General features: G+C 41.3%; 1 protein-coding gene across 20 annotated transcripts in view; it reads right to left on the bottom strand.

Moving 5' to 3' along the window:
- KIF1B (kinesin family member 1B) overlaps positions 1 to 22,937 on the bottom strand; it is a 179,488-nt gene that overhangs the window by 116,132 nt on the left and 40,419 nt on the right. For 14 of the 20 annotated variants that reach the window (XM_021669855.2, XM_064363234.1, XM_064363241.1 and 11 more), the window contains 8 exons: positions 18,479 to 18,555; positions 15,651 to 15,830; positions 11,739 to 11,804; positions 5,769 to 5,947; positions 5,063 to 5,174; positions 1,658 to 1,735; positions 879 to 944; positions 159 to 176 (listed from right to left, as the gene is read on the bottom strand). In XM_021669855.2, the coding sequence (XP_021525530.1) occupies positions 159 to 176; positions 879 to 944; positions 1,658 to 1,735; positions 5,063 to 5,174; positions 5,769 to 5,947; positions 11,739 to 11,804; positions 15,651 to 15,830; positions 18,479 to 18,555 (776 nt within the window). The remainder of the gene's footprint in view (positions 1 to 158; positions 177 to 878; positions 945 to 1,657; positions 1,736 to 5,062; positions 5,175 to 5,768; positions 5,948 to 11,738; positions 11,805 to 15,650; positions 15,831 to 18,478; positions 18,556 to 22,937) is intronic. The other 6 variants (XM_064363250.1, XM_064363235.1, XM_064363239.1 and 3 more) reach the window with 1 other exon arrangement.

The following is a 22,937-nucleotide window of genomic DNA, read 5'->3' as shown; positions in this document are numbered from 1 at the left end:
ACCCTAAACAGCCACTCTAAATTTCAGAGCCAGAAAACAAATGATGAAAAGATTTTTGAAGGCTCCATTCCTACTTATGCTTCCATACATCCTGATGAGGATTTAAAACATAAAAGTCAATTCTACAGCTAGTTTATCTCTACCAATCCCCACCATACCTTGCTAGTGCAGTTATCCTACAGGTGAAAGCATTTAAAAGAGGAAACAAGAACACAGGATAAGCTTCCAAGTAGAAATTATAATTTGTTTAAATTTTATTATCAGAGGTTATAATTTCTTCAAGGCAAGCAAGAAAGCATTCCACTCTTCTTAGCAATTAAAATGAGGTATTAAACTAAACTAGAACACACAGTGACTAATTTAAGTAATGTAGATAATTAAGCCCCTAATTAAAAAAAAATGTTTTAGCTTTAGTGTTCTATTGTTAAGGAACAGGAAAGAATAAAACTACTGGGGGAAAAAATACTATTGGCCCTCAAATCAACTGCATTCACCAAAGCCAAACTGTTCAAAATACTCCAAAAGATACTGTATCCTACTCAGAAAAGATTGCATAGGAAAAGAATAGACAATAAATATACTTGATTTTTGTGAGAGACATAAAATAAGGCTCAAAAAATGAGTCAAACGTTAAGTGTTTGCTCTAGTTTTTATAGATCTATATCTATATTTACTTTTGTTCTCCTTAATCTCTTTTACTTTCAGTACAAAGTCAAACTGTGTTATACCTAGTATCTTATCTGAAAAGCTCTAAAGGAGAAAGGCAAGATCACATAAAAGGGCCACAGAAGGACAGGCTTCATAGACAGTAATAAAATATCATCAAGTATATTTGCTGAATAGACACAACTCCCTTTATAATGAAGTGTAAAACTTACCACCTCGGCCAAGGCTGAAATAACTTTGCCCAAAGTTGTAAGAGACTTATTAATATTTGCTCCTTCCTAAAATAAATACCAAAAATGAAAGAATTATGATGAATAATTTCTACTACTGCCATATAATACAGAACATAAAATATGATTTGCCACATGCTAGCATATCTCTTTATTACTACAAGTTTTTAAAAACGACCTTTAGTCCTCAATCTGTCCTCTTCTCTACTTGATAATAACATGCTGAGACCACAAGCCTAACTCACAGTCCTAAAGTATCTTCAAGATGTTTGTGCTCCAAAAGCTTACAGATGTGTGTAGCCTTCTTCCCTCAACTCATCGACATGAAATTTCTATTCTTTTCACATCTGAATCTTGTATATCCTTTTCCCATGGCCATCTCTTAATTCCATCTAGCCAAATGCCACCTGTTCCTCAAAATGCAATTCAACTTTCACTCTATGACATTCTCCCTAACTATTTAGTTCAATAACTCATCCTTCCATTGAAGTTACAGATCAGGAGTCTGCAAAATTTTTCCATAAAAGGACAGACACAAATTATTTTAGGTTTTTTGAGCCATATGGTCTCTGTTACAACACTGCCATTGTAGTGCAAAAGCAGCCATAGACAATATATAAACAAATGTATATAGCTGTGTTTCAATAACATTTTACTCACAAAAATAGCTAATGGGCTCAATTTGGCCCATTAGCCACACTTTGCTGTCACATGGTACAGAACATTCATTGATCAGGCCATTTATTTGCTAAAATAAATACCTTTAATCGAGTTCCTTTGGCACCAGTTGAATCAGCTCGTTCACTTCCTGCTAGATCCACCAAGCTGATTTTACTGACCTGATAAAGAAAAATAACATGGGGGCAATTCAAAAATAAGAGAGAGGTAGAAAACATTTAGAGGCAGAATGCTTTTTAAAGGATTAAGGTATAGAGAAAATTAAAAGTATTAGAGCTCTTAAATATGACACAAAAAGATGAAGGCAACATATATCAGAGTCAGTTTTAAACAGTTTGCACAGAAGGTGCAGTGGCGCACGGCTGGAGTCCAGCTACTTAGGAAGCTTCTGCGAGCCCAGGAGTTCAAAGCTGTCTACTGTACCCCAGCCTGGCAACATTGGAGAATCTTGTGTCACTACAAAAAAAATTTTTAATTAAAAACAAAAAGAGCATGCACAAAATTCACAGCAATTATCGCAGTTCAAGAAATTAGGATAAACATGACATATTTGACTAGAGTATGTTATAAAAATATATAAAACTCATCAACTCATTAAATGGCATACTAAAAATGAAGCTTTAAGAAACTGGAACTCTTACATACTGCTGGTGGGAATATAAAATGGTACAATCACTTCGGAAAATAATTTGACATTTCTTAAGAAGCTACAATAAGACTCAATCATCCTACTCCTAAGTATTTACCAAGAGAACAAAAAAAAATGTCCACACAGACTTGTGCACAAATGTTCACAGCAGCTTCGTCAAAAACTGCAAACAGTTTAAAAGCCCGTCAACAGCTGAAGTAATAAACTGTGGTGTATCTGTACAGTGCAATACTCATCAGCAATGAAAAGGAACTACTGATAAACACAAGAGCATAAACGAATCTCAAAATCACTATGCTAAGTAAGACTCCAGGCAAAAAATCAGTACATACTCTATGATTCCATTTATGTAAAATTCTAGAAAATGTAAACTAATATATAGTGACAAAAGGCAGGTCCAGAATTGCCTAGGGATTGCAATAGAAGAAGGGATAGAGAAATACAGAGAAGAAGTTTGAAGCAACTTTTGAGAATAATAAAAATTCTCAGCCAGGCGGTGTGGTGGCTCATGCCTATAATCTCAGCACTTTGGGAGGCCGAGGCGGGTGGATCACTTGAGGTCAGGAGTTCGAAACCAGCCTGTCCAACATGGTGAAACCCTGTCACTATTAAAAAAAAAAAAATTCTCTGGATTGTGGCACTAGTTTCACAGGTTTACAAATATGTCAAAACTGACTAAATATTATGCTTTACATATGTGCACTTTACTGTATACTTCAATAATACCTCAATAAAGTTGTAAAAAAATAAAGCTTCAGGAAAGTTTAGACAAAAATATCCAAAAGGGATTATCAGGAAAGCTATGATTATGTGATTAACATTAATTTTGTAGATTTGACATCATGAGAGAAGGGCAAAACATAGTTCCATATACAATGTTCTTTGCTGCCATTCAGATAAATACTAACAAATAAATAGCATTAATATTATAACCTCTGACTAACCAAGTTATTTGATCACCTATATAAGGAGTATTTCTTTTTTTTTTTGAGACAGAGCCTCGCTCTGTCGCCCAGGTTGGAGTGTAGTGATGCAATCTCGGTTCACTGCAACCTCTGCCTCCTGGGTTCAAGCGATTCTCCTGCCTCGGCCTCCCGAGGAGCTGGGACTACAGGTGCGTGCCACCACATCCAGCTAATTTTTTTTATTTTTATTAGAGACAGTGTTTCACCATGTTAGCCAGGATGGGTTCTATGTCCTGACCTCGTGATCCACCCGCCTCAGCCTCCCAAAATACTGGGATTACAGGTGTGAGCCACTGTGCCGGCCTTTTTTTTTTTTTTTTTTTAAGATGAAGTTTCGCTCTTTTTGCCCAGGCTGAAGTACAATGGTGCAACCTTAGCTCACTGCAACCTCCACCTCCCGGGTTTAAGCAATTTTCCTGCCTCAGCCTCCAGAGTAGCTGGGATTACAGGTGCACAGCACCACATCCAGCTAATTTTTTGTATTTATGTGAGACAGGGTTTCACCATTTTGGCCAGGCTGGTCTTGAACTCCTGACCTCAGGTGATCCACCTGCCTCAGCCTCCTAAAGTGCTGGGATTATAGGTGTGAGCCACTGTACCCGGGAAGAGTGTATTTTTAAGAATCATTTTCAGCTAGAAATAAGTCACCAAATAAAAGGTGATCTAAGTAATTAGCGACAGTGGTATCTAAAGTACTCATTTTATAAGGCAAAGGATCTTGTATAATTGCCAACACAATAAACCTAACTTCAAATTTAAAAATCCAGTTGCATCCTTCTTAGGAATATGGACAAAGTAGTATTTGACATCAATTTTTTATTATTAACAATAATAACAGTCTGGGTGTGGTGGCTCATGCCTGTAATCCCAGCATTTTGGGAGGCCGAGGCGGGTGGATCACGAGGTCAGGAGTTTAAGACCAGCCTGGTCAACATGATAAAACCCATCTCTATTAAAAATAGAAAAATTAGCTGAGCATGGTGGCATGTGCCTGTAATCCCAACTACTCGGGAGGCTGAGGCAGGAGAATTGCTTGAACAGGACCCAGGAGGCAGAGATTGCAGTTAGGTGATGTCGTGCCACTGCACTCTAGCCTGTGCTACAGAGCGAGATTTCATCTCAAAAACACAATAATAATGAAATTAACATTATTGAGTGACTACTCTGTGAAAGACATTATTGTATGCACTTAACTTATATTAACATTTAATCCTTTTAACAATCCTACCAGGCTGTTATGGATGGGGAAACTGAAACACAAAGAAGTTAAGTAGTTTGCCCAAGATAATATAGCTGAAAAGTGGCAGAATCAGAATTAAATCAAGCAATCTAACTGTAAAGTCTGCGACATTTAACCACCATAGAAAATGAAAAATCAATAAGCAAAGGTATTTGAAGAACATCAGAACTGCTGTGGAGTTATTTTCTAGGAATAAAACATATCACTTGCTTAAACATTTAATCCCACTATAACATTATCATAGCTCAAAAAATAAAAATAAAAAAAGAATACGCATACCAAAGGCACCTATTAAGGTAATAATAAAAAGATTCCAGTTAAGAAGAAGAAAAGAAACAATTTTCTCCTGTGAGACTGCTTAACTGTCTTGTATTAAGCAGTTTTTGAGAACCAAAGTCCTGGATTGCTTTTTTCTTAACTATATTCTCTATCTTGCATCTTCATTTAAGAACCTATACAGAAAACTGGTGTAGGGTGGAAGAAAAATGATAAGCAGAGGCTATAAAACACCCTCCATTAAGTGAAAGAGTACCCCCCAACACCCAACCTTTCACAAAAAGCAGAGGGCAACAAAAGGAACTTTTCAAAATCTCCATCCTTCACAACTCAAACCTAGAGACTGAAGTTCTCCTACCTTCTCAGTGGAAAGGTTGGTCTCATTATCATGTTTCTTCTGGGTGAAAACAATCGTAAACACAGCGTGGGAACGGCTACTTGTTTCATTCATGTTCGTAGCTGCCACTGTCCTAAATAAACATAAAGGTGACCACGTGACAATGGAATTCTTAGATGAGAGTTGAAATGGACAGCAGGCTCCACATTATAAGCATTACAATCACAAGCAATAGTCTTAAACTTATTCACAGTTTGCAAGATTGTCACTTACACAATTGCTCTCAATACTGCCTTATTTGGGAGCCCATCAAGTTACTCTCCAATTCCAAAGGCACCCCATCAGAATCATTTTTCATACTCCAGCTATCCCTTTAGAAACCAATGAAGCATTTAATTTTTATTCTTTATTACTGTTCATTTATTCCAGAATCAATTACCACCATAGCCACATATATACATAACTAACATTTAACCACGACTTGATCAAAACCTAAGAGTAAAACTTAACCAGAGCTCTAACATGTTTCAGCAATGCACTGTTTAGATGAGAAGAAAGATACTTAACATGCTGAAGCCCTCATTGTTACAGCACAGTCAAAGGATCAGAGGACTCCACAATTAAAGCAAATTTCATAGGTATGAATGTGGCCTCAAACCCTTAACTGGGAACAAAGGGCCTCAAAACATGAAAAAGACCTCAGTCCTGACTCTATTTCCTACCATACCTGGCTTTGTTTCCAGCATCCATGAGGTCAGCAATGTCTGTGTAGGAAGTAACTGCCAACTTGGACAGATCCTCCACATAGGGCCCAAGAAGTGGGTGTTCACGCACACGCAAATTACCCTTGTTTTTTGGATTCAGCAAATCTCGTACTCTTTCACAGTAAATTTCCATATAGCTCACCTATGAGCAAATTAGTAAAGTGAATTAGAAGACAGAAAAAGAAATCACATACTGAGGCCGTGCGCAATGGCTCATGCCTGTAATCCCAGCACTCTGGGAGGCCAACGGGGGGCGAATCACTTGAGATCACTAGAACTACAAGTTCCAGACCAGCCTGGCCAACATGATGAAACCCCGTCTCTACTAAAAATACAACAAGGAGCCAGGTGTGGTGGCACATGCCTGTAGTCTCAGCTACTTGGGAGGCTGAGGCAGGAGAATGTCCTGAAACTAGGAGGTGGAGGTTGCAGTGAGCCGAGATCATGCCACTGCACTTCAGCCTGGGCAACAGAATGACATTCTGTCAAAAAGAAAGAAGAAAGAAGAAAGAAGAAAGAGGAGAGGGGAGGGAAGGAGAGGAAAGTAAAAGAAAGAAAAAGTAATCACACACAGAAAAAAAAAATTAACTTTTATTAAAAACTCTAAGATTAGAGATCAGCAACCTTTACAAAGTGAAATGCCATAACTCTAGGCCCTTTTATTCTATTAACAATATGCACAGATAATCACACTGCCTAGGTGAGAACCAGCCTTCAGATTTTCCCCGTAAGGAAGAGGTAAACAGGTTATCTCTGGAATGTAGTGATTTTTTAGCAGCAATTTATCAGTTATCAATATGTTTTTTTAAATGTATACTGTTGTCAATAACTGGGATTTGCACTGAGGTTACTCTAAGAGCTTGGAAATAAGACTTCTATTAGAATTAAAACCAAGTAACAATATCAATATTATAGAGCTGAGAAGACAAAACAGAAGGGTGAGGCTAACTAAGCCCGACCGGCCGGGTGCAGTGCCTCACACCTGTAATTCTAGCACTTCGGGAGGCTGAGATGGACGGATCACAAGGTCAGGACTCTGAGACCAGCCTGGCCAGCATGGTGAAACCCTGTCTCTACTAAAGATACAAAAAATTAGCCGGGCATGGTGGCGTGCGCCATGGCGCGCACCTGTAATCCCAGCTACTTGGCAGGCTGAGGCAGGAGAATTGCTTGAACCTGGGAGGCAGAGGTTTCAGTGAGCTGAGATCATGCCATTGCACTCCAGCCTGGATGACAGGGCAAGACTCCATCTCAGGGGAAAAAAAAAAAGACTGACCACACTGTTACTAACTTGGACAATGTGTCCACCAGAAGGGATAAGGGTAGATCAGCATGAAAGCTGGTGGTGGCAGGACCTATCCTAGATTTGTGGGGGAGAAAGAAGCCTCAGACAATACACTTCATAAATTCTTGTCCCACTGGCAGGACCATTCCCATCACGATGATGAATACATTAGGCTATCATTTCTTAACATGTATCTAAGCAACTTCTCTCTCTCTAATTCCATGCACACCAAACAACCAACAGGGTTCCAACAGAGGTCTGTCCACAGAAAGATAATATATTAGTCTTGCAAACATTCTGGCCTTAGTAATAGTTATTTCTCATGGGAAAGTAACAAACCAACAAGTTGGTTCTATTACATCAGTCAAATGAACTTTACTCAAGAGTCTTAACTTTGAAGGATAGTCCTTTTCTTGATTTATCTACAAAATCAGACTTCTAAGCAAACAAGGCTCTGAACTGGGATAAATTCACCACAATAGGGCACATTATGATGCTACCCGGGAAACACATCCTTCTCTATCATGGAGTTATTTAAGCATACACTACAGCTCCTGCATTTTTAAACTTTAAGTATCTACAGACACGTTTTCAGAGTATCTGGAATGGAACCTTAATTCCATTTCTATCGCCATTTTCTTTCGTTCAGTCTCTGACTGCATTTGTTTACTGTATTTTATTTTTATTTTTATATATTTTTTGAGACTGAGTCTTAAACTGTCACCCAGGCTGGGGTGCAGTGGCTCAAATGCAGCTCATGTAGCCTTGTCTTCCTGGGCTTAAGCAATCCTGCCTCAGCCTCTGGAGTAAATGGGACTACAGGCACATGCCACTACACCTAACTATTTTTAATTTTTTTTTTTTTTTTTTTTTTTTTGTAGAGACAGGGTCTCACCAAGTTGCCCAGGCTGGTCTTGAACTCCTGGGCTCAAGCAATCCTCCCATCTCGGCCTCCTGAAGTGCAGGGATTATAGGCATGAGCCACCGCACCCAGCCTTATTTTGTATTTTAAAATCAATTAAAGGCTGGGTGCGGTGGCTCACGCCTAGAATCCCAGCACTTTGGGAGGCTAAGGTGGGCAGATTGCTTGAGCTCAGGAGTTTGAGACCAACCTGGGTAACATGGTAAAACCCCATCTCTATCAAAAATACAAAAACTTAGCCAGATGTGGTGGTGTGTGCCAGTGGTCCAAAGTGGTCACTCGAGCCCGAAAGGTCAGAGATGCAGTGAGCCAAGATCACACCACTGCACTCCAGCCTGGGTGACAGTGAGATCCTGGCTCTAAAAATAAATAATAAATAATAAGATAAAATAATAAAATCAGTTTTAAAAAATTGAGAACTTGGGCCGGGCGTGGTGACTCATGCCTGTAATCCCAGCACTTTGGGAGGCCGAGGCAGGTAGATCACAAGGTCAAGAGATCGAGACCATCCTGGCCAACATGGTGAAACTCTGTCTCTACTAAAATACAAAAATTAGCTGGGTGTGGTGGCACGCACCTGTAGACCCAGCTACTCGGGAGGCTGAGACAGGAGAATTGCTTGAACCCAGGAGATGGAGGTTGCAATGAGCCAAGATCGTGCCACTGCACTCCAGCCTGGCGCCTGGAGGTAGAGCGAGACTGTCTTAAAAAAAAAAAAAAATTGAGAACTTGGCCAGATGCAGTAGCTCATGCCTGTAAGCCCAGTATTTTGGGAGTCATGCATTATAGCACATGCCTGTGGTCCAGATTACTCAGGAGGCTGAGGCAGGAAGATCACTGAGCCCAGGAGGTCAAGGCTGCGGTGAGCCCTGTTTGCACCACTGTACTCCAGTCTGGGCAACAGAGCATGACCTTGTCAAAAAAAAAAAAAGGCCGGGTGTGGTGGCTCATGCCTGTAATCCCAGCACTTTGGGAGGCCGAGGCAGGCGGATCACAAGGTCAGGAGTTGAAGACCAGCCTGGCCAACATGGTGAAACCCCATCTCTACTAAAACTACAAAAAATTAGCCGGCATGGTGGCAGGTGCCTGTAACTCCAGCTACTTGGGAGGCTGTGGCAGGAGAATCAATTGAACCTGGGAAGTGGAGGTTGCAGTGAGCTGAGACCGAGCCACTACACTCCAGCCTGGGCAACAGAACAAGACTCTGTCAAAAATAAATAAATAAATAAAAGATAAAGATAAAGTAATTAATCTGAGTGTAAAATAACAGAACAACAAATATTCTTCTGACAGCAAGTCATCCTAGAAAGTGGGATGGCTCTTCAATCATTGCTATGTACTTAAATTTGTACATACAATCCTGAATCCCCAGAATATATTACATCTTTTGGAACACTCGTCCCTTTTCACACAAATGTGAGACAAAGAGAACCCAAAGAATCTGGGTAAAAGTTCATGTGCTCCATTCCTTATTCTCTGATATGTGAATCCATCCAAAGCCATCATCATTTCTTTGTTTTTTTTTAAATTTTTTTAATTATACTTTTAAGTTCTGGGGTACATGTGGCCATCATCATTTCTTTTACTTATGCACCAACCACTCCAGATGCCACCTGGCAGATTCAACTCACTGAGCACCCTTCTCTTACAGGCACTATTCTAGGCAATTGGTACACATCACTAAATGAAACAGAAAAAGGACCCTGCCCCAGTGAGCTTATGCTTCTAGCAAGGGACACTGATAATTAACAACAAACATAAAAAATAGGTAACTGAGAAAGCATGTTAGAACATGCTGAAAATAGAAAAAAGAAATTAGAACAGGGCAAGATAACTCAGAATATGGGGTAAAGGGCAAGGTACAGTATTAAATAAAGTGGTCAAGGTAAGTCTCATTTAGAGAGTGAGATTTAAGGAGACTTGAACGTGAAAAACTTAAGTCAAAATGACATCCAAGCGAAGAACATTAGAGGTAGGAGGAAAAGTCAATGTAGAGGCCTTGAAGCAGGAATGTTTCTGGTATGTTCTTGCAACAGAAAAAAAGCCAGTATAGGTGGAGCAAAGTAAACAGGGAAGGAAGTAGAAGAGGCAGGTAGAGAGGTCCCACAAATGTGGCAAAAAACCAGTGTCAACTAGGAATCTATGCTCCACTCCAAGTAAGCCTGGGAACTCTAATATGAAAGAAAAGGGCATCTTCTTTTATTATAACCTGTAAGCTCAAAAATTCACCTGGCCTCAAATGATCCACTTGCCTTTCGAAGTGCCAGGATTATAGCATGAGCCACCACGCCCGGCCTCAAAACAGCTTCTTAAAGCACATACAAAACAGAGGGAATGCTTATCAAATAAACAAATATGTATAAAGTAATTCTATAGACTTCATGAAAGAGCCAGGGTAAACAGGACAGATAATTACTTTCCCAGTTTTCGTAAGCAATTAAAAAAGCAGGAAGAGGGGGAGATTTGATTATATATATTTAAAACCTATGCCTGTCAAAAACCATTAACAATATTAGGCCGGGTGCGGTCGCTCACGCCTGTAATCCCAGCACTCTGGGAGGCCAAGGTGGGCAGATCATGAGGTCAAGAGATCAAAACCATCCTGGCCAACATGGCGAAACCCCGTCTCTACTAAAAAATACAAAAATTAGCTGGGCTTGGTGGCGTGCACCTATAGTCCCAGCTACTCCAGAGGCTGAGGCAGGAGAATTGCTTGAACCCAGGAGGCGGAGACTGCAGTGAGCCGAGATTGCGCCACTGCACTCCAGCCTGGCACCTGGCGACAGAGCAAGACCCTGTCTCAAAAAAAAAAAAAGAATGCCACTACCTAGCAGCTGGAAACCTGCGTATCATCACTTTTTCAAAGAAAAAAATTAGAAAAAAAACAGTATTAAAGGAGGAGAGTTCCCACAAGTAAATCAGAAAAACACTGTGAACCTAAAATGTAAAGGCAACACATAATTTACAAGATGTTCAACCACACTAATAATCAAAGAAATTCAAATTAAAATAAGAGAATACTTATATTATCAAATTACCAAAGATTAAAAAATTGAAAATACTAAATGTTGGCAAGGGCACAATGGTGCTTGCACCCTCCTGGTGTGACTGAAAACTGTTACACAGTCTTACTTTCTAAAAAGGCAATTGGCAATTCAAATGTATTATTTACACGCCAAGAAACATACAAAAGATAATAACTGAAAATAAATGCATACACTTATGAACAAAGACTTAACTGTGTTGGGTTCAGTGGTTCACACTGTAATAATCCCAGTACTTTCAGAGGTAGAGGAGGGAAGACTGCTTGAGCCCAAGAGTTCAACACCAACCTGGGCAACATAGGGAAACTCTGTCTCTATAAAAAAAATCAATTATGCAGGGGTGGTGGTGGCACACACCATAGTCCCAGCTACGAGAGGCTGAAGAGGTAGGATCACTCAGGCCCAGAAAGTCAAGGCTGCAGTGAGCTATAATCATGCCACTGTACTCCAGGGCCTGAGCAACCAAGTGAGACCCTGTCCCCCAATGCCCGCCCCCCAGCAAAAAAAGATTAAATTATGACATGATTCATTATACCCAAAACCCAAAAAATAGCCTAAAAGAACAAAACTGAAGGAATGATTAAGTGATCTGTAACACAGTCATAATTTGGAGCCATTTAAAAGTTATGCTTGAGGGAATGTAAAACAAGGGCCTCTGGTGTCAACTCATGGCTGCACTTACCTCTACAGAGTAAGACATTTCTTCATTACAGTTGTCATTAATTTTTTCAAATAGTTCTTCACATAACTAGGGAAGCAGAATGAGAGAGGAATGAATAGCACAAATGAGAGGAGTACTAAGTTATCCACATATGCTCAATGAATTAGCCAGACGTCCTTTCTCATTCTGTCTCAAAATATATGTCATAAACACCAAGGTATGATTAATACTTTGAATAAAGTCACTCATATGCTGCATAACCATGTTTCAGTCAACAATGGACTGCATATATGATAATGGTCTCCATAAGATTATAAGGAAGCTGAAAAATTCCTATCACCTAGTGATATCTTGATGATCCTGATCCTGTGTAGGTCTAGACTAGTAAATGTGTGTCTTAGGCTGGGTGCAGTGGTTCACGTCTGTAATTCCAGTACTTTGGGAGGCCGAGGCAGGCAGATTAAGAGGTCAAGAGATCGACACCATCCTGGCCAACATGGTGAAACCCCTGCACATGGTGGCACACGACTGTAGTCCCAGCTGCTCGGGAGGCTGAGGCAGGAGAACCTCTTGAACTCGGGAGGTGGAGGTTGCAGTAAGCCGAGATCGTGCCACTGCACTCCAGCCTGGGTGACAGATCAAGACTCCATCTCAAAAAAAATAAATATGTGTCTTAGTTTTAAAGAAAAAAGATTTATTTATTTATTTATTTATTTATTTTTATTTAGAGCCAGATTCTTGCTCTGTTACCCAGGCTGGAGCGCAGTGGCGCAATCTCAGCTCCATGCAACCTCCGCCTCCTGGGTTCAAGCAATTCCCCTGCCTCACCCTCCAGAGTAGCTGGGACTACAGGCATGTGCCACCACACCCAGCTAATTTTTGTATTTTTTGTAGAGACGGGGTTTCACCATGTTGGCCAGGATGGTCTCCATCTCTTGACCTCTTGATCTGCCCGCCTTGGCCTCCCAAAGTGCTGAGATTACAGGCTGAGCCACCGTGTGTGGCCTAAAAATTTTTTTTTTAATTTAAAATGTGGGCTGGACGCAGTGGCTCACACCTGTAATCCCTGCGTTTTGAGAGGCTGAGGCAAGCAGATCACAACGTCAGAAGATCCAGAACATCTTGGCCAAAATGGCAAAACCCTGTTTCTACTAAAAATACAAAAATTAGCTGGACGTGGTGATGTGCACCTGTAGTCCCAGCTACCCTGGAGGCTGAGGGCAGGAGAATCACTTGAACCTGGGAGGCGGAGGTTGCAGTGAACCAAGATCGTGCCACTGACTCCAGCCTGGGCAAAAAGAACAAAACTCCATCTCAAAAAAAAAAAAAAAAATTTGCTTGGGTACAGTGGCTCATGCCTGTAATGTCAGCACTTTGGGAGGCAAAGGCAGGCAGATCACTTGAGGCCAGAGTTCAAAACCAGTCTAGCCAACATTGCAAAACCCATCTCTACCAAAAATACAAAAATTAGCCAGATATAGTGGTATGCGTCTGTAGTCCCAGCTACTTGGGAGGCTGAGGCACGAGAATTGATTGAACCCAAGAGGCAGAGGTTGCAGTGAGCTGAGACTGCACCACTGCCCTCCAGCCTGGGCGACAAAGCAAGACTCTGTCTTGAGGAAAAAAGAAAAAAATTAAAAAATACAAAAAAGCTTATAGAATAAGGATATCGAGAAAGAAAATACTTTTGTAAAGCTGTACAATGTGTTTGTGTTTTATTTTTGTTTTTTTGAGACGGAGTTTCACTCTTGTTGCCCAGGCTGAAGTGTAATGGCACTGCTCACTGCAACCTCCATCTCCCAGGTTCAACTGATTATCCTGCCTCAGCCTCCCGAATAAGTTGAGATTACAGGCATGCGCCACCATGCCCGGTTCATTTTTTGTATTTTTAGTAGAGATAGGGTTTCACCATGTTAGTCAGGCTAGTCTCGAACTCCTGACCTCAGGTGATTCACCCCGCCTCAGCCTCCCAAAGTGCTGGGACTGCCGGCATGAGCCACTGTGCTGGGCCTGTTTGTGTTTTAAATTAAGAGTTATCATAAAAGGATCCGAAAGTTTAAATAATTTAAAAGCTCATAAAGTAGAAAAGTTATAGTAATTTAACTAAGGTCAATTTATTAATGAAAGAAAACTGTTTTTAAAAGCAAATTCAGTGTAGCCTAAGTGTACAGCATTTATAAAGTCTACAATAATGTCTTGCAATGTCCTAGGCCTTCACATTCACTCACCACTCGCTCATTGGCTCACCCAGAGCAACTTCCAGTCCTGCAACTCCATGGTAAGAGCCCTACACAGGTATGCCATTTTAAATATATATATTTTTTAATCATATTGTTACTGTACTTTTCTCTGTTTAGATATGTATAGGTACGAAAATACTTACCATTGCATTACAACTGCCTATAGTATTTAGTACAGTAACATGCTATACAGGTTTGTAGCCTCGGAGCAACAGGCTATACAATGTAGTCTAGGTGTGGAGTAGTTTATACCTTCCAGGGTTTGTGTAAATACACTCTATGATGTTTGTACAACAACAAAAGCACCTAATGACTAATGATGCATTTCTTAAAATGTATCCTCATCCTTAAGAGATGCATGACTGTGGCCGGGCGCGGTGGCTCACGCCTGTAATCCCAGCACTTAGGGAGGCCAAGGCGGGTGGATCACAAGGTCAAGAGATCGAGACCATCCTGGTCAACATGGTGAGACCCCGTCTCTACTAAAAATACAAAAAATTAGCTGGGCATGGTGGCGCGTGCCTGTAATCCCAGCTACTCAGGAGGCTGAGGCAGGAGAACTGCCTGAACCCAGGAGGCGGAGGTTGCGATGAGCCGAGATCGCGCCATTGCACTCCAGCCTGGGCAACAAGAGCAAAACTCCGTCTCAAAAAAAAAAAAAAAAAGAGATGCATGACTGTAAAAGGAAAATTTTAAATGCAATCTTCTCATTTAATCTTTTTTTCTTTTTCTTTTTCTTTTTTTTTTAAGTTTTTAGGTCCCAGATGGTGGCTCATGCCTGTAATCCCAGGACTTTGGGAAGTCAAGGTAGCAAGATTACTTGAGCCCAGGAGTTTGAAACCAGCCTGGGAAATGTGGTAAGACTGTCTCTACAAAAATATTTTTAAAATTAGCTAGGTATGGTGGCACATGACTATAGTCCCAGCTACTCTGAAGGCTGAAGCAGGAGGATCACTTGAACCTTGGAGGTCAAGGCCTCAGTGAGCCACAATCACACCACTGCACTCCAGCCTGGGCACCAGAGTGAGACCCTGTCTCAAATAAACAAGTAAATAATGAAGTTATTTGTAAACACTTATGTCTTTCACCATTAAATCCTAAGTGAAACAAATAATGAAAATAAAAATAAATATCTATGTCAGAACTCTTCTTTATTTCCAAACAATAAAAGATCAAATACAATAATACTAACTGCTCTAAAAAAAGAAAGAGAATCTCAGAGTGTTTGATGTCTAAAGTAACAGTATTAAATTAGGAAAACAAAATGAAAATATCTCCGAATAAACTATCAAAAAAAAACTAAAACAAGAATAATCACATTTTTCAGAGGTGATCTATACATAGAATTTGGAAAAAAATCAGATCAACAATATTCCTCAGGTGTTCCCAGGACTCAGAACTGAGCTTTAACAAGCTGGTACCACTTTTCAAACAATACAACAATATGGCCTTGGATATACGGCAAAATCATTACAAAACACTGACTTTCCCACCTTTAACAACAGAGGTGTATGTGTCAGTCTTTCCCATTCAACTGTAAGCTCCTCTCAGGGAAAAGAATGGGTTATTCAGCTTTGTGCCTGACATAAAATAATCCCTGCATAAACGTTCGCCAAATAAAAATAACTGTTAAAGCAATTAAAGACTAACAGCAATAATGAGCAGAAGATTGTTGTTTTGTTTTGTTTTTTACCTGTGGAATGATGCCAGCCTGGCTTTCTTCTTGTTTACCCATCATTGTATAAGATTTTCCAGCACCAGTCTGCCCATAGGCAAAAATACAAACATTATATCCCTCAAAGGCATGTAAGAGCATTTCCTTTCCAATGTCATTGTACACACGGTTTTGAGATGCAAAGCAGGGATCTTCAGGCTGTAAAGAGTAAAAGGAAAAATAAATGACCGGAAAAATAAATGACCTTTTATTCATATTTCTTCCTATACTTACTTGATAGCTTCCATAATAAACAAAAGTGTCTGGAATCAGAACAGTTACCTAAAATTCACTTCACATTTTTTAAGCTTCCTCTACACAAATTTACTTTTCTCATTAAATACATGCACATGCACACACACACACACTCACAAACATAAGCACTATTAGAGTCATCCAGGTCAGCCATACTTAAAAATATCTACATAAAATTATCTGGCATAATTTCATTTTCTATAACCTTAAAAGTATCACTCTTTCATTCACAGAGCCAAGATTTTCTTAAGTGGAAAATGAGAATAAAAGACCAGGGGTCAAGTTCACATATAAAATACTTCTTTGAACTCATTCCAGCTAGTAGAACTATTTCTCAATAAACACTGCTTTCAGGGAAGAGTGTTTCCATTCTCCTTCTCAGTCCCTTCCCTTGACAATTAGGCTTTGTCAATAGTTAAAAACATCTATTCCCCAGGGCTGGGCACGGTGGCTCATGCCTGTAATCCCATCACTTTGGGAGGCTGAGGCAGATAGATCACTTGACGACAGGAGTTCGAGACCAGCCTGGCCAACATGGCGAACCCTCATCTCTACTAAAAATACAAAAAAACTAGCCAGGCGTGGTGACACACGCCTGTAATCCCAGCTACTCAGGAGGCTGAGGCAGGAGAATCGCTTGAACTGGGGAGGTGGAGATGCAGTGAGCCGAGATTGCGCCACTGCACTCCACCCTGGGCAATAGAGCGAGACTCAGTCAAAAAAAAAAAAAAGCAGGAAAAACAAAACCAAAAACACCTAACAGAGAGAGAAATCGTGCAGAAGTAAACTCCAGGAATAATCCCTAAGAAGAAGCAACATTTGGGGTTCCGCACTGAGTAAGGGTACCAGGAAGGGCCCTACTCTCCATTTTCCCAGACATTGGTAATCTTTTGTTTCCCGTGTGGATCTGCAGCGTCTTTCATTCATTCATTCATTCGTTTATTTTTGAGACAGAATCTTGCTTTGTCACCCAGGCTGGAGTGCAGTGGTGCAACCTTGGCTCACTGCAACCTCCACCTCCTGGGTTCAAGCAATTCTCCTGCCTCAGCCTCCCAAGTAGCTGGGATTACAGGCGCCTGCCACCACGCCCAGTTAATTTTCTTTTCTTTTCTTTTTTTGAGACGGAGTTTCACTCTTTGTTACCCAGGCTGGCGTGCACTGGCGCAGTCTTGACTCACTGCAACCTCCGCCTCTGGGGTTCGAGCGATTTTCCTGTCTCAGATTTCTGAGTAGCTGGGATTACAGGTGCCCACTGCCATGCCTGGCTAATTTTTGTATTTTTAGTAGAGATGGGGTTTTACCATGTTGGCCAGGCTGGTCTCAAATTCCTGACCTAAGGTGATCTGCCCGCCTCAGCCTCCCAAAGTGCTGGATTACAGGCATAAACCACTGCACCTAGCCGCTAATTTTTTTTTTTTTGTATTTTTAGTAGAGACAGGGTTTCATCTTTCAAAATGTTCAAAACTCACATTGCCTTACTACAATTAAAAAAACAATTGGCTGGGCACATTCACTCATGCCTATAATCTCAGCATTTTGGGAGGCTGAGGCAGGTGGAGAGGTCAGGAGTTTGAGACCAGCCTGGCCAATATGGTGAAACCCCGTCTCTACTAAAAATAGAAATATCAGCTGGGTGCCTGTAGTCCCAGCTGGTCGGGAGGCTGAGGCAGGAGAATCGCTTAAACCCAGGAAGCAGAGGTTACAGTGAGCCAAGATTGCCCCACTGCACTCCAGCCTGGGTGATAGAGCGAGACTGGGTATCAAAAAAAAAAAAATCACCAATTTCACTGTGGTCATTCCAATCTTGCTGGCCATTCCCTCAAAATTCAACTTAAAATTAACAGTACTCTAAGCAATTTTAATTTGGCATTTCCGGCCAGGCATGATGGCTCACGCCTGTAATCCCAGCACTTTGGGAGGCCGACACAGGTGGATCACTTGAGGTCACAAGTTTGAGATCAGCCTGGCCAACATGGTGAAACCCTGTCTCTACTAAAAATACAAAACTTAGCCAGGCACGGTGGCGCATGCCTGTAATTCCAGCTACTTGGGAGGCAGAGGCAGGAGAATCACTTGAACCTGGGAGGCAGAGGTTGCAGTGAGCAGAGATGGTGCCACTGTACTCCAGCCTGGGTGACAGAGTGAAACTCTGTCTCAAAAAAAAATAAAATAAAATAAGAATAAGAATAATTTGGCATTTCCTAAGATCAATGGGCAATAAAGTTGGTAATGAGGATCCTAAGATACAATAAATCCTCAACGGATGTCTAAAATCAGTATAAATTTAGTGCAGCTTCAGCATAAACTTGGTGTAAGCTAAAATATGTTCTATATGTATATATATTTACATATGTATGTGTGCATAAACTTTCCATCAACCAAAATACTTTCTAAGCATGAAAATGCTACATTACTATATCAAAGAATGAACTTATGCTAGACAACACTTAAAAAACAAAACTTGGACCTGCTCAGCTAAGAGAAAAGACAAATTGTCAAGCAAAGAGGAAAGGAGGCAGGAGCTGGCAGCGCTGTGGAATAAGGGTACTCACTGAGGTATGAGACCAGTAGGAATAGTCGAAGCTGAAGGACTTTGGAGCTTCCTTTGGATTCTTTGGGTTAATAATACCTAGAAGACAAAAATGTTTCATTTTATAAGTCAATCAATTACAAGTTCTTTAGTTAAACATGTTATTCTGTGTGTTCAAAACACCCCAATCAGTAAATTCATACCACTAAATCTGAATAGGGCAATTGAAAATCAATAGGCTGGGCTCAGTGGCTCATGCCTGTAATCTCAGCACTTTGGGAGTCTGAGACAGGCAGATCACTTGAGGTCAGGAGTTCAAGATCACCCTGGACAACATGGTGAACCCCCGTCTCTACAAAAAAACACAAAAAAACTACCTGGGCACGGCGGCACATGCTTGCAGTCCTAGCTACTTAGGAAGGTGAGGTGGGAGGATCACTTGAGTCTGGAAGTTTGAGGTTGTAGTTAGCTATTATCGACCCACTGCAGTCCAGCCTATTTTGAGATCCTGTCTCAAAAAGGATGGATGGATGGAAGGATGGAAGGATGGAAGGAAGGAAGGAAGGAAGGAAGGAAGGAAGGAAGGAAGGAAGGAAGGAAGGAAGGAAAATAATAATCACAGTTTTAAGAGGTAATTCATACATGGAACTTGAAAAACCAGACCAACAGTATTAACTGTGTGTTACCAGTATTCAGAACAGACCCTGATATAAAGTAGATGCTCAATAAATATTCTGTGACAATGTCTATCCTCCCTAGGTAAGTTAGCAGCCAAAATTTGGAAATGAACCACGTTACTATTTCTATTCTTTTTGGAGACAGAGTCTCACTCTATTCCCCAGGCTGGAGTGCAGTGGTGCAATCTCAGCTCACTGCAACCTCCACCTCCCAGGCTCAAGAAATTCTCCTGCCTCAGTCTCCTGAGTAGCTGGGATTACAGGCACCCACCACCATGCCCAGATAATTTTTGTATTTTTAGTAGAGACAGGGTTTCCCATGTTGGCCAGGCTGGTCTCGAACACCTAACCTCAGGTGATCCACCCGTCTCGGCCTCCCAAAGTGCTGGGATTACAGGCATGAGCCGCCACACCTGGCCCACATTACCATTGCAAGGTACCTGTTAAGCACTGAAATATTGGAACACGTCGGAAATGGAGCTGGGCGCAGTGGCTCACACCTATAAACCCAGCACTTTGGGATGCCAAGGCAGGTGGATGACTTGAGGTCAGGAGTTTGAGACCAGCCTGGTGAACATGATTAAACCCCGTCTATACTAAAAATACAAAAGTCAGCCAGGCGTAGTGGTACATGCCTGTAATCCCAGCTACTCTGGAGGCTGAGGCAAGAGAATCACTTGAACCCGGGAGGCAGAATTTGCAGTTAGCCTGGGCAACTGAGTGAAACTTCATCTCAAGAAAAAAAAGAAGTGAAAATCAGAAAATTATTGAATAAATCCAATCACTATTTGAAAGAAGCTCTTTTTAAAGATCTTACATTCTACTTCAGAAAAGCATTTGGTAATGAAGCACTCATAACAAATAATAATGTTCCTTCTTTTTTTTTTATTTTTTTTTAATTTTACAGGAGTTGCCTCACCTCAGGATCAACTCTATTGTTTCTAAAATCTACGGTTGACAAGTATGTAAATGTGTATGTGTGTATGTACATAATGTAGTATACAGTGGAATCACAGACTAAGTTATTTTAGAGTGTAATTAGCCATGTTACCAGTATTCAGAACAGACCCTGGCATAAAGTAGACACTCAGTAAATATTGTTTTTTATCCTCCCTAGGTTAGTTTGCAGCCAAAATTTGGAAATGAACCATATTACAGCAAAATTACTTTTCTGACTGAAATGCATGAAGTCTCACTGCCCACATTAAGAGTGATTTCTCATGTCATTAATCCAGCCACATTATACTTCAGGGACTGACTATGAATGCTAAAACTTAATCTTTCTCCCTCACTCATACACACAAAGCTTTAGCTCCTCAAATTTCACATGAACCTTTATGGCATGCAGTCATGAAATCTCCTCAAAGACTGGACATCTCAACCAATCCACTCCTTTGAGGCAAGGCCACATCCCAGGCTATCAGTGAGATCAGGATTAAAAAATAAATCTGTCTCAGACAGCTGCTATTCAGTACACAAATAGCAACAGTTGCTACGGTTCTTAGGATTCTCTCTCTTGCTGGATTCCACTGGGTATGGCCATGAACTTATGTTCCAACCTCAAATGCTGACAGAGTATTAATAAAGCTCACACTGTACATAATCATGTGACAAGGAGACATGGTTCTAGAAAGAACATCTCTCTACACACAAATGGTAATCCAAGCAAAGCAGTGTACTTCTAACCAAAGAGGTATTAAATACAAGATTTAAAAAACAGCCAACATTCACAGAACACTTACTCTGAGCCATAAGTACTTTCTGTCTACTAACCCCTTTTTTTCCCCCTGAGACAGAGGATCTCACTGTGTGGTCCAGACTGGAGTACAGTGATACGATCACAACTCACTACAGACTCAACCTCCTGGGCTCAAGTGATTCTCCCCACCCCAGCCTCCTGTGTAGATAGGACCACAGGCTCGTACCACCACACCCAACTAACTGTTTTTATTTTTTGTAGAGATGGGATCTCACTATGTTGCCCAGGCTGGTCTCGAACTCCTGGGCTCAAGCCATACTCATGCCTCAGCTTCTCAAAGTGCTGGGATTACAGGTATGAGCCACCATACCAGACCTCCTAACCTATTTGATGCTCCCAACCACTCAATAAGGCAGATGTTTCATTAACCCCATTTTACAGATAAAGAAACCATCAAGAGAGGTTAAATAACTTATTAATGGCTCTAGACCTAGTTAGTGCCAGATTGAGGATGTAATTTTGGAGAGTTTGGCTCCAGAGTTCACACTGTTAGCCAAGACACCATCATTTAAATGCTTATTCCCTACATGCAGCATTGCCAAGGCTAAAGGTACGAAGGCATTTTCACTGAGATACATGTGCACATGTACACGTAAGTGGCCACCCCGCTAAAATCATACTATATGCATTGTTTAAAACTCTCTCTATGGGCAGGGAGCAGTGGCTCACGTCTGTAATCCCAGCACTTTGGGAGGCCAGCCAAGGTGGGCAGATCACCTGAGGTCAGGAGTTGGAGACCAGCCTAGCCAACATGGTGAAACCCCATCTCTGCTAAAAATATAAAAAATTAGCTAGGCATGATGGTACACACCTATACTCCCAGCTACTCGGGAGGCTGAGACAAAAGAATCGCTTGAACCCAGGAGGTGGAGGTTGCAGTGAGCCAAGACTGCATCACTGCCCTTCAGCCTGGGCAACAACAGCAAAACTCTGTTTCAAAAAAAATAAAAATAAAAAACTCTATGGCCAGGCAATGGCAACTCACACTTATAATCCCAGCACTTTGGGAAGCTCAGGCAGGTGATCACTTGAGTTCAGGAATTTGAGACCAGCTGGGCAACATGGTGAAATCCCATCTCTCCAAAAATACAAAAGTTAGACAGACATGGTAGTGTGCGCGTGTACTCCCAGCTACTGAGGGGGCTTAGGCAGTAAGATCACCTGGGCCCAGGGAGGTCCAAGCTGCAGTGAGCCAAGTGGGAATTGAGGGCCGGGCATGGTGGCTCACACCTGTAATCCCAGCACTGTGGGAGGCCGAGGTGGGTGGATCACAAGGTCAGGAAATTGAGACCATACTGGCCAACATTGTGAAACCCCATCTCTAATAAAAATACAAAAATTAGCTGGGTGCGGTGGTGGGCGCCTGTAATCCTAGCTACTCGGGAGGCTGTGGCAGAAGAATTGCTTGAACCAGGGAGCTGGAACTTGCAGTGAGCTGAGATGGCACCACTGCACTCCAGCCTGGCAAAAGAGCCAGACTCCATCTCAATAAATAAATAAATAAATAAATAGGAACTAAGAGGACTGTAGTTCCTAAAACATGAATTACCACACAAATTCTACCAACAAAACGGAAATGAGTGTCATACTGTGTGAGTCAGATTCTAGGTTTCAGTAGCTCGGCAATAAGAACAATGATGAGACAAGGCATGCCCTCTGAGGTAATCCTCACCCTCAAAAACATGGTTATAAGGAACACTTCTAGCCTCTAGAAAATTTGCTTTCAAAAAACTTTTAGGCCTCTGAACCATAAGACAGGGCCACAAAATAAATGATAAAGCTTTTCGTGTGTGTGTGAGATGGGAGTTTTGCTCTTGTTGCCCAGGCTGGAGTGCAATGGTGAGATCTCGGCTCACTTCAATCTCCACCTTCTGGGTTCAAGCGATTGTCCTGCCTCAGCCTCCCAAGTATCTAGGATTATAGGCAAATGCCACCACACCCAGCTAATTTTGTATTTTTAGTAGAGACAGAGTTTCACCATGCTGGTCAGCCAGTCTTGAACTCCCGACTTAAGGTGATCCACCTGCCTCGGCAGCCCAAAGTGC

This window comes from Aotus nancymaae, unplaced genomic scaffold (assembly GCF_030222135.1).
Source record: "Aotus nancymaae isolate 86718 unplaced genomic scaffold, 86718_ANA_hifiasm-v0.15.2.pri h1tg000053l, whole genome shotgun sequence".
Lineage (NCBI taxonomy): Eukaryota > Metazoa > Chordata > Mammalia > Primates > Aotidae > Aotus > Aotus nancymaae.
The sequence above is the reverse complement of the archived record's forward strand: the minus strand, read 5'-3'. Positions and strand labels throughout refer to the sequence as shown.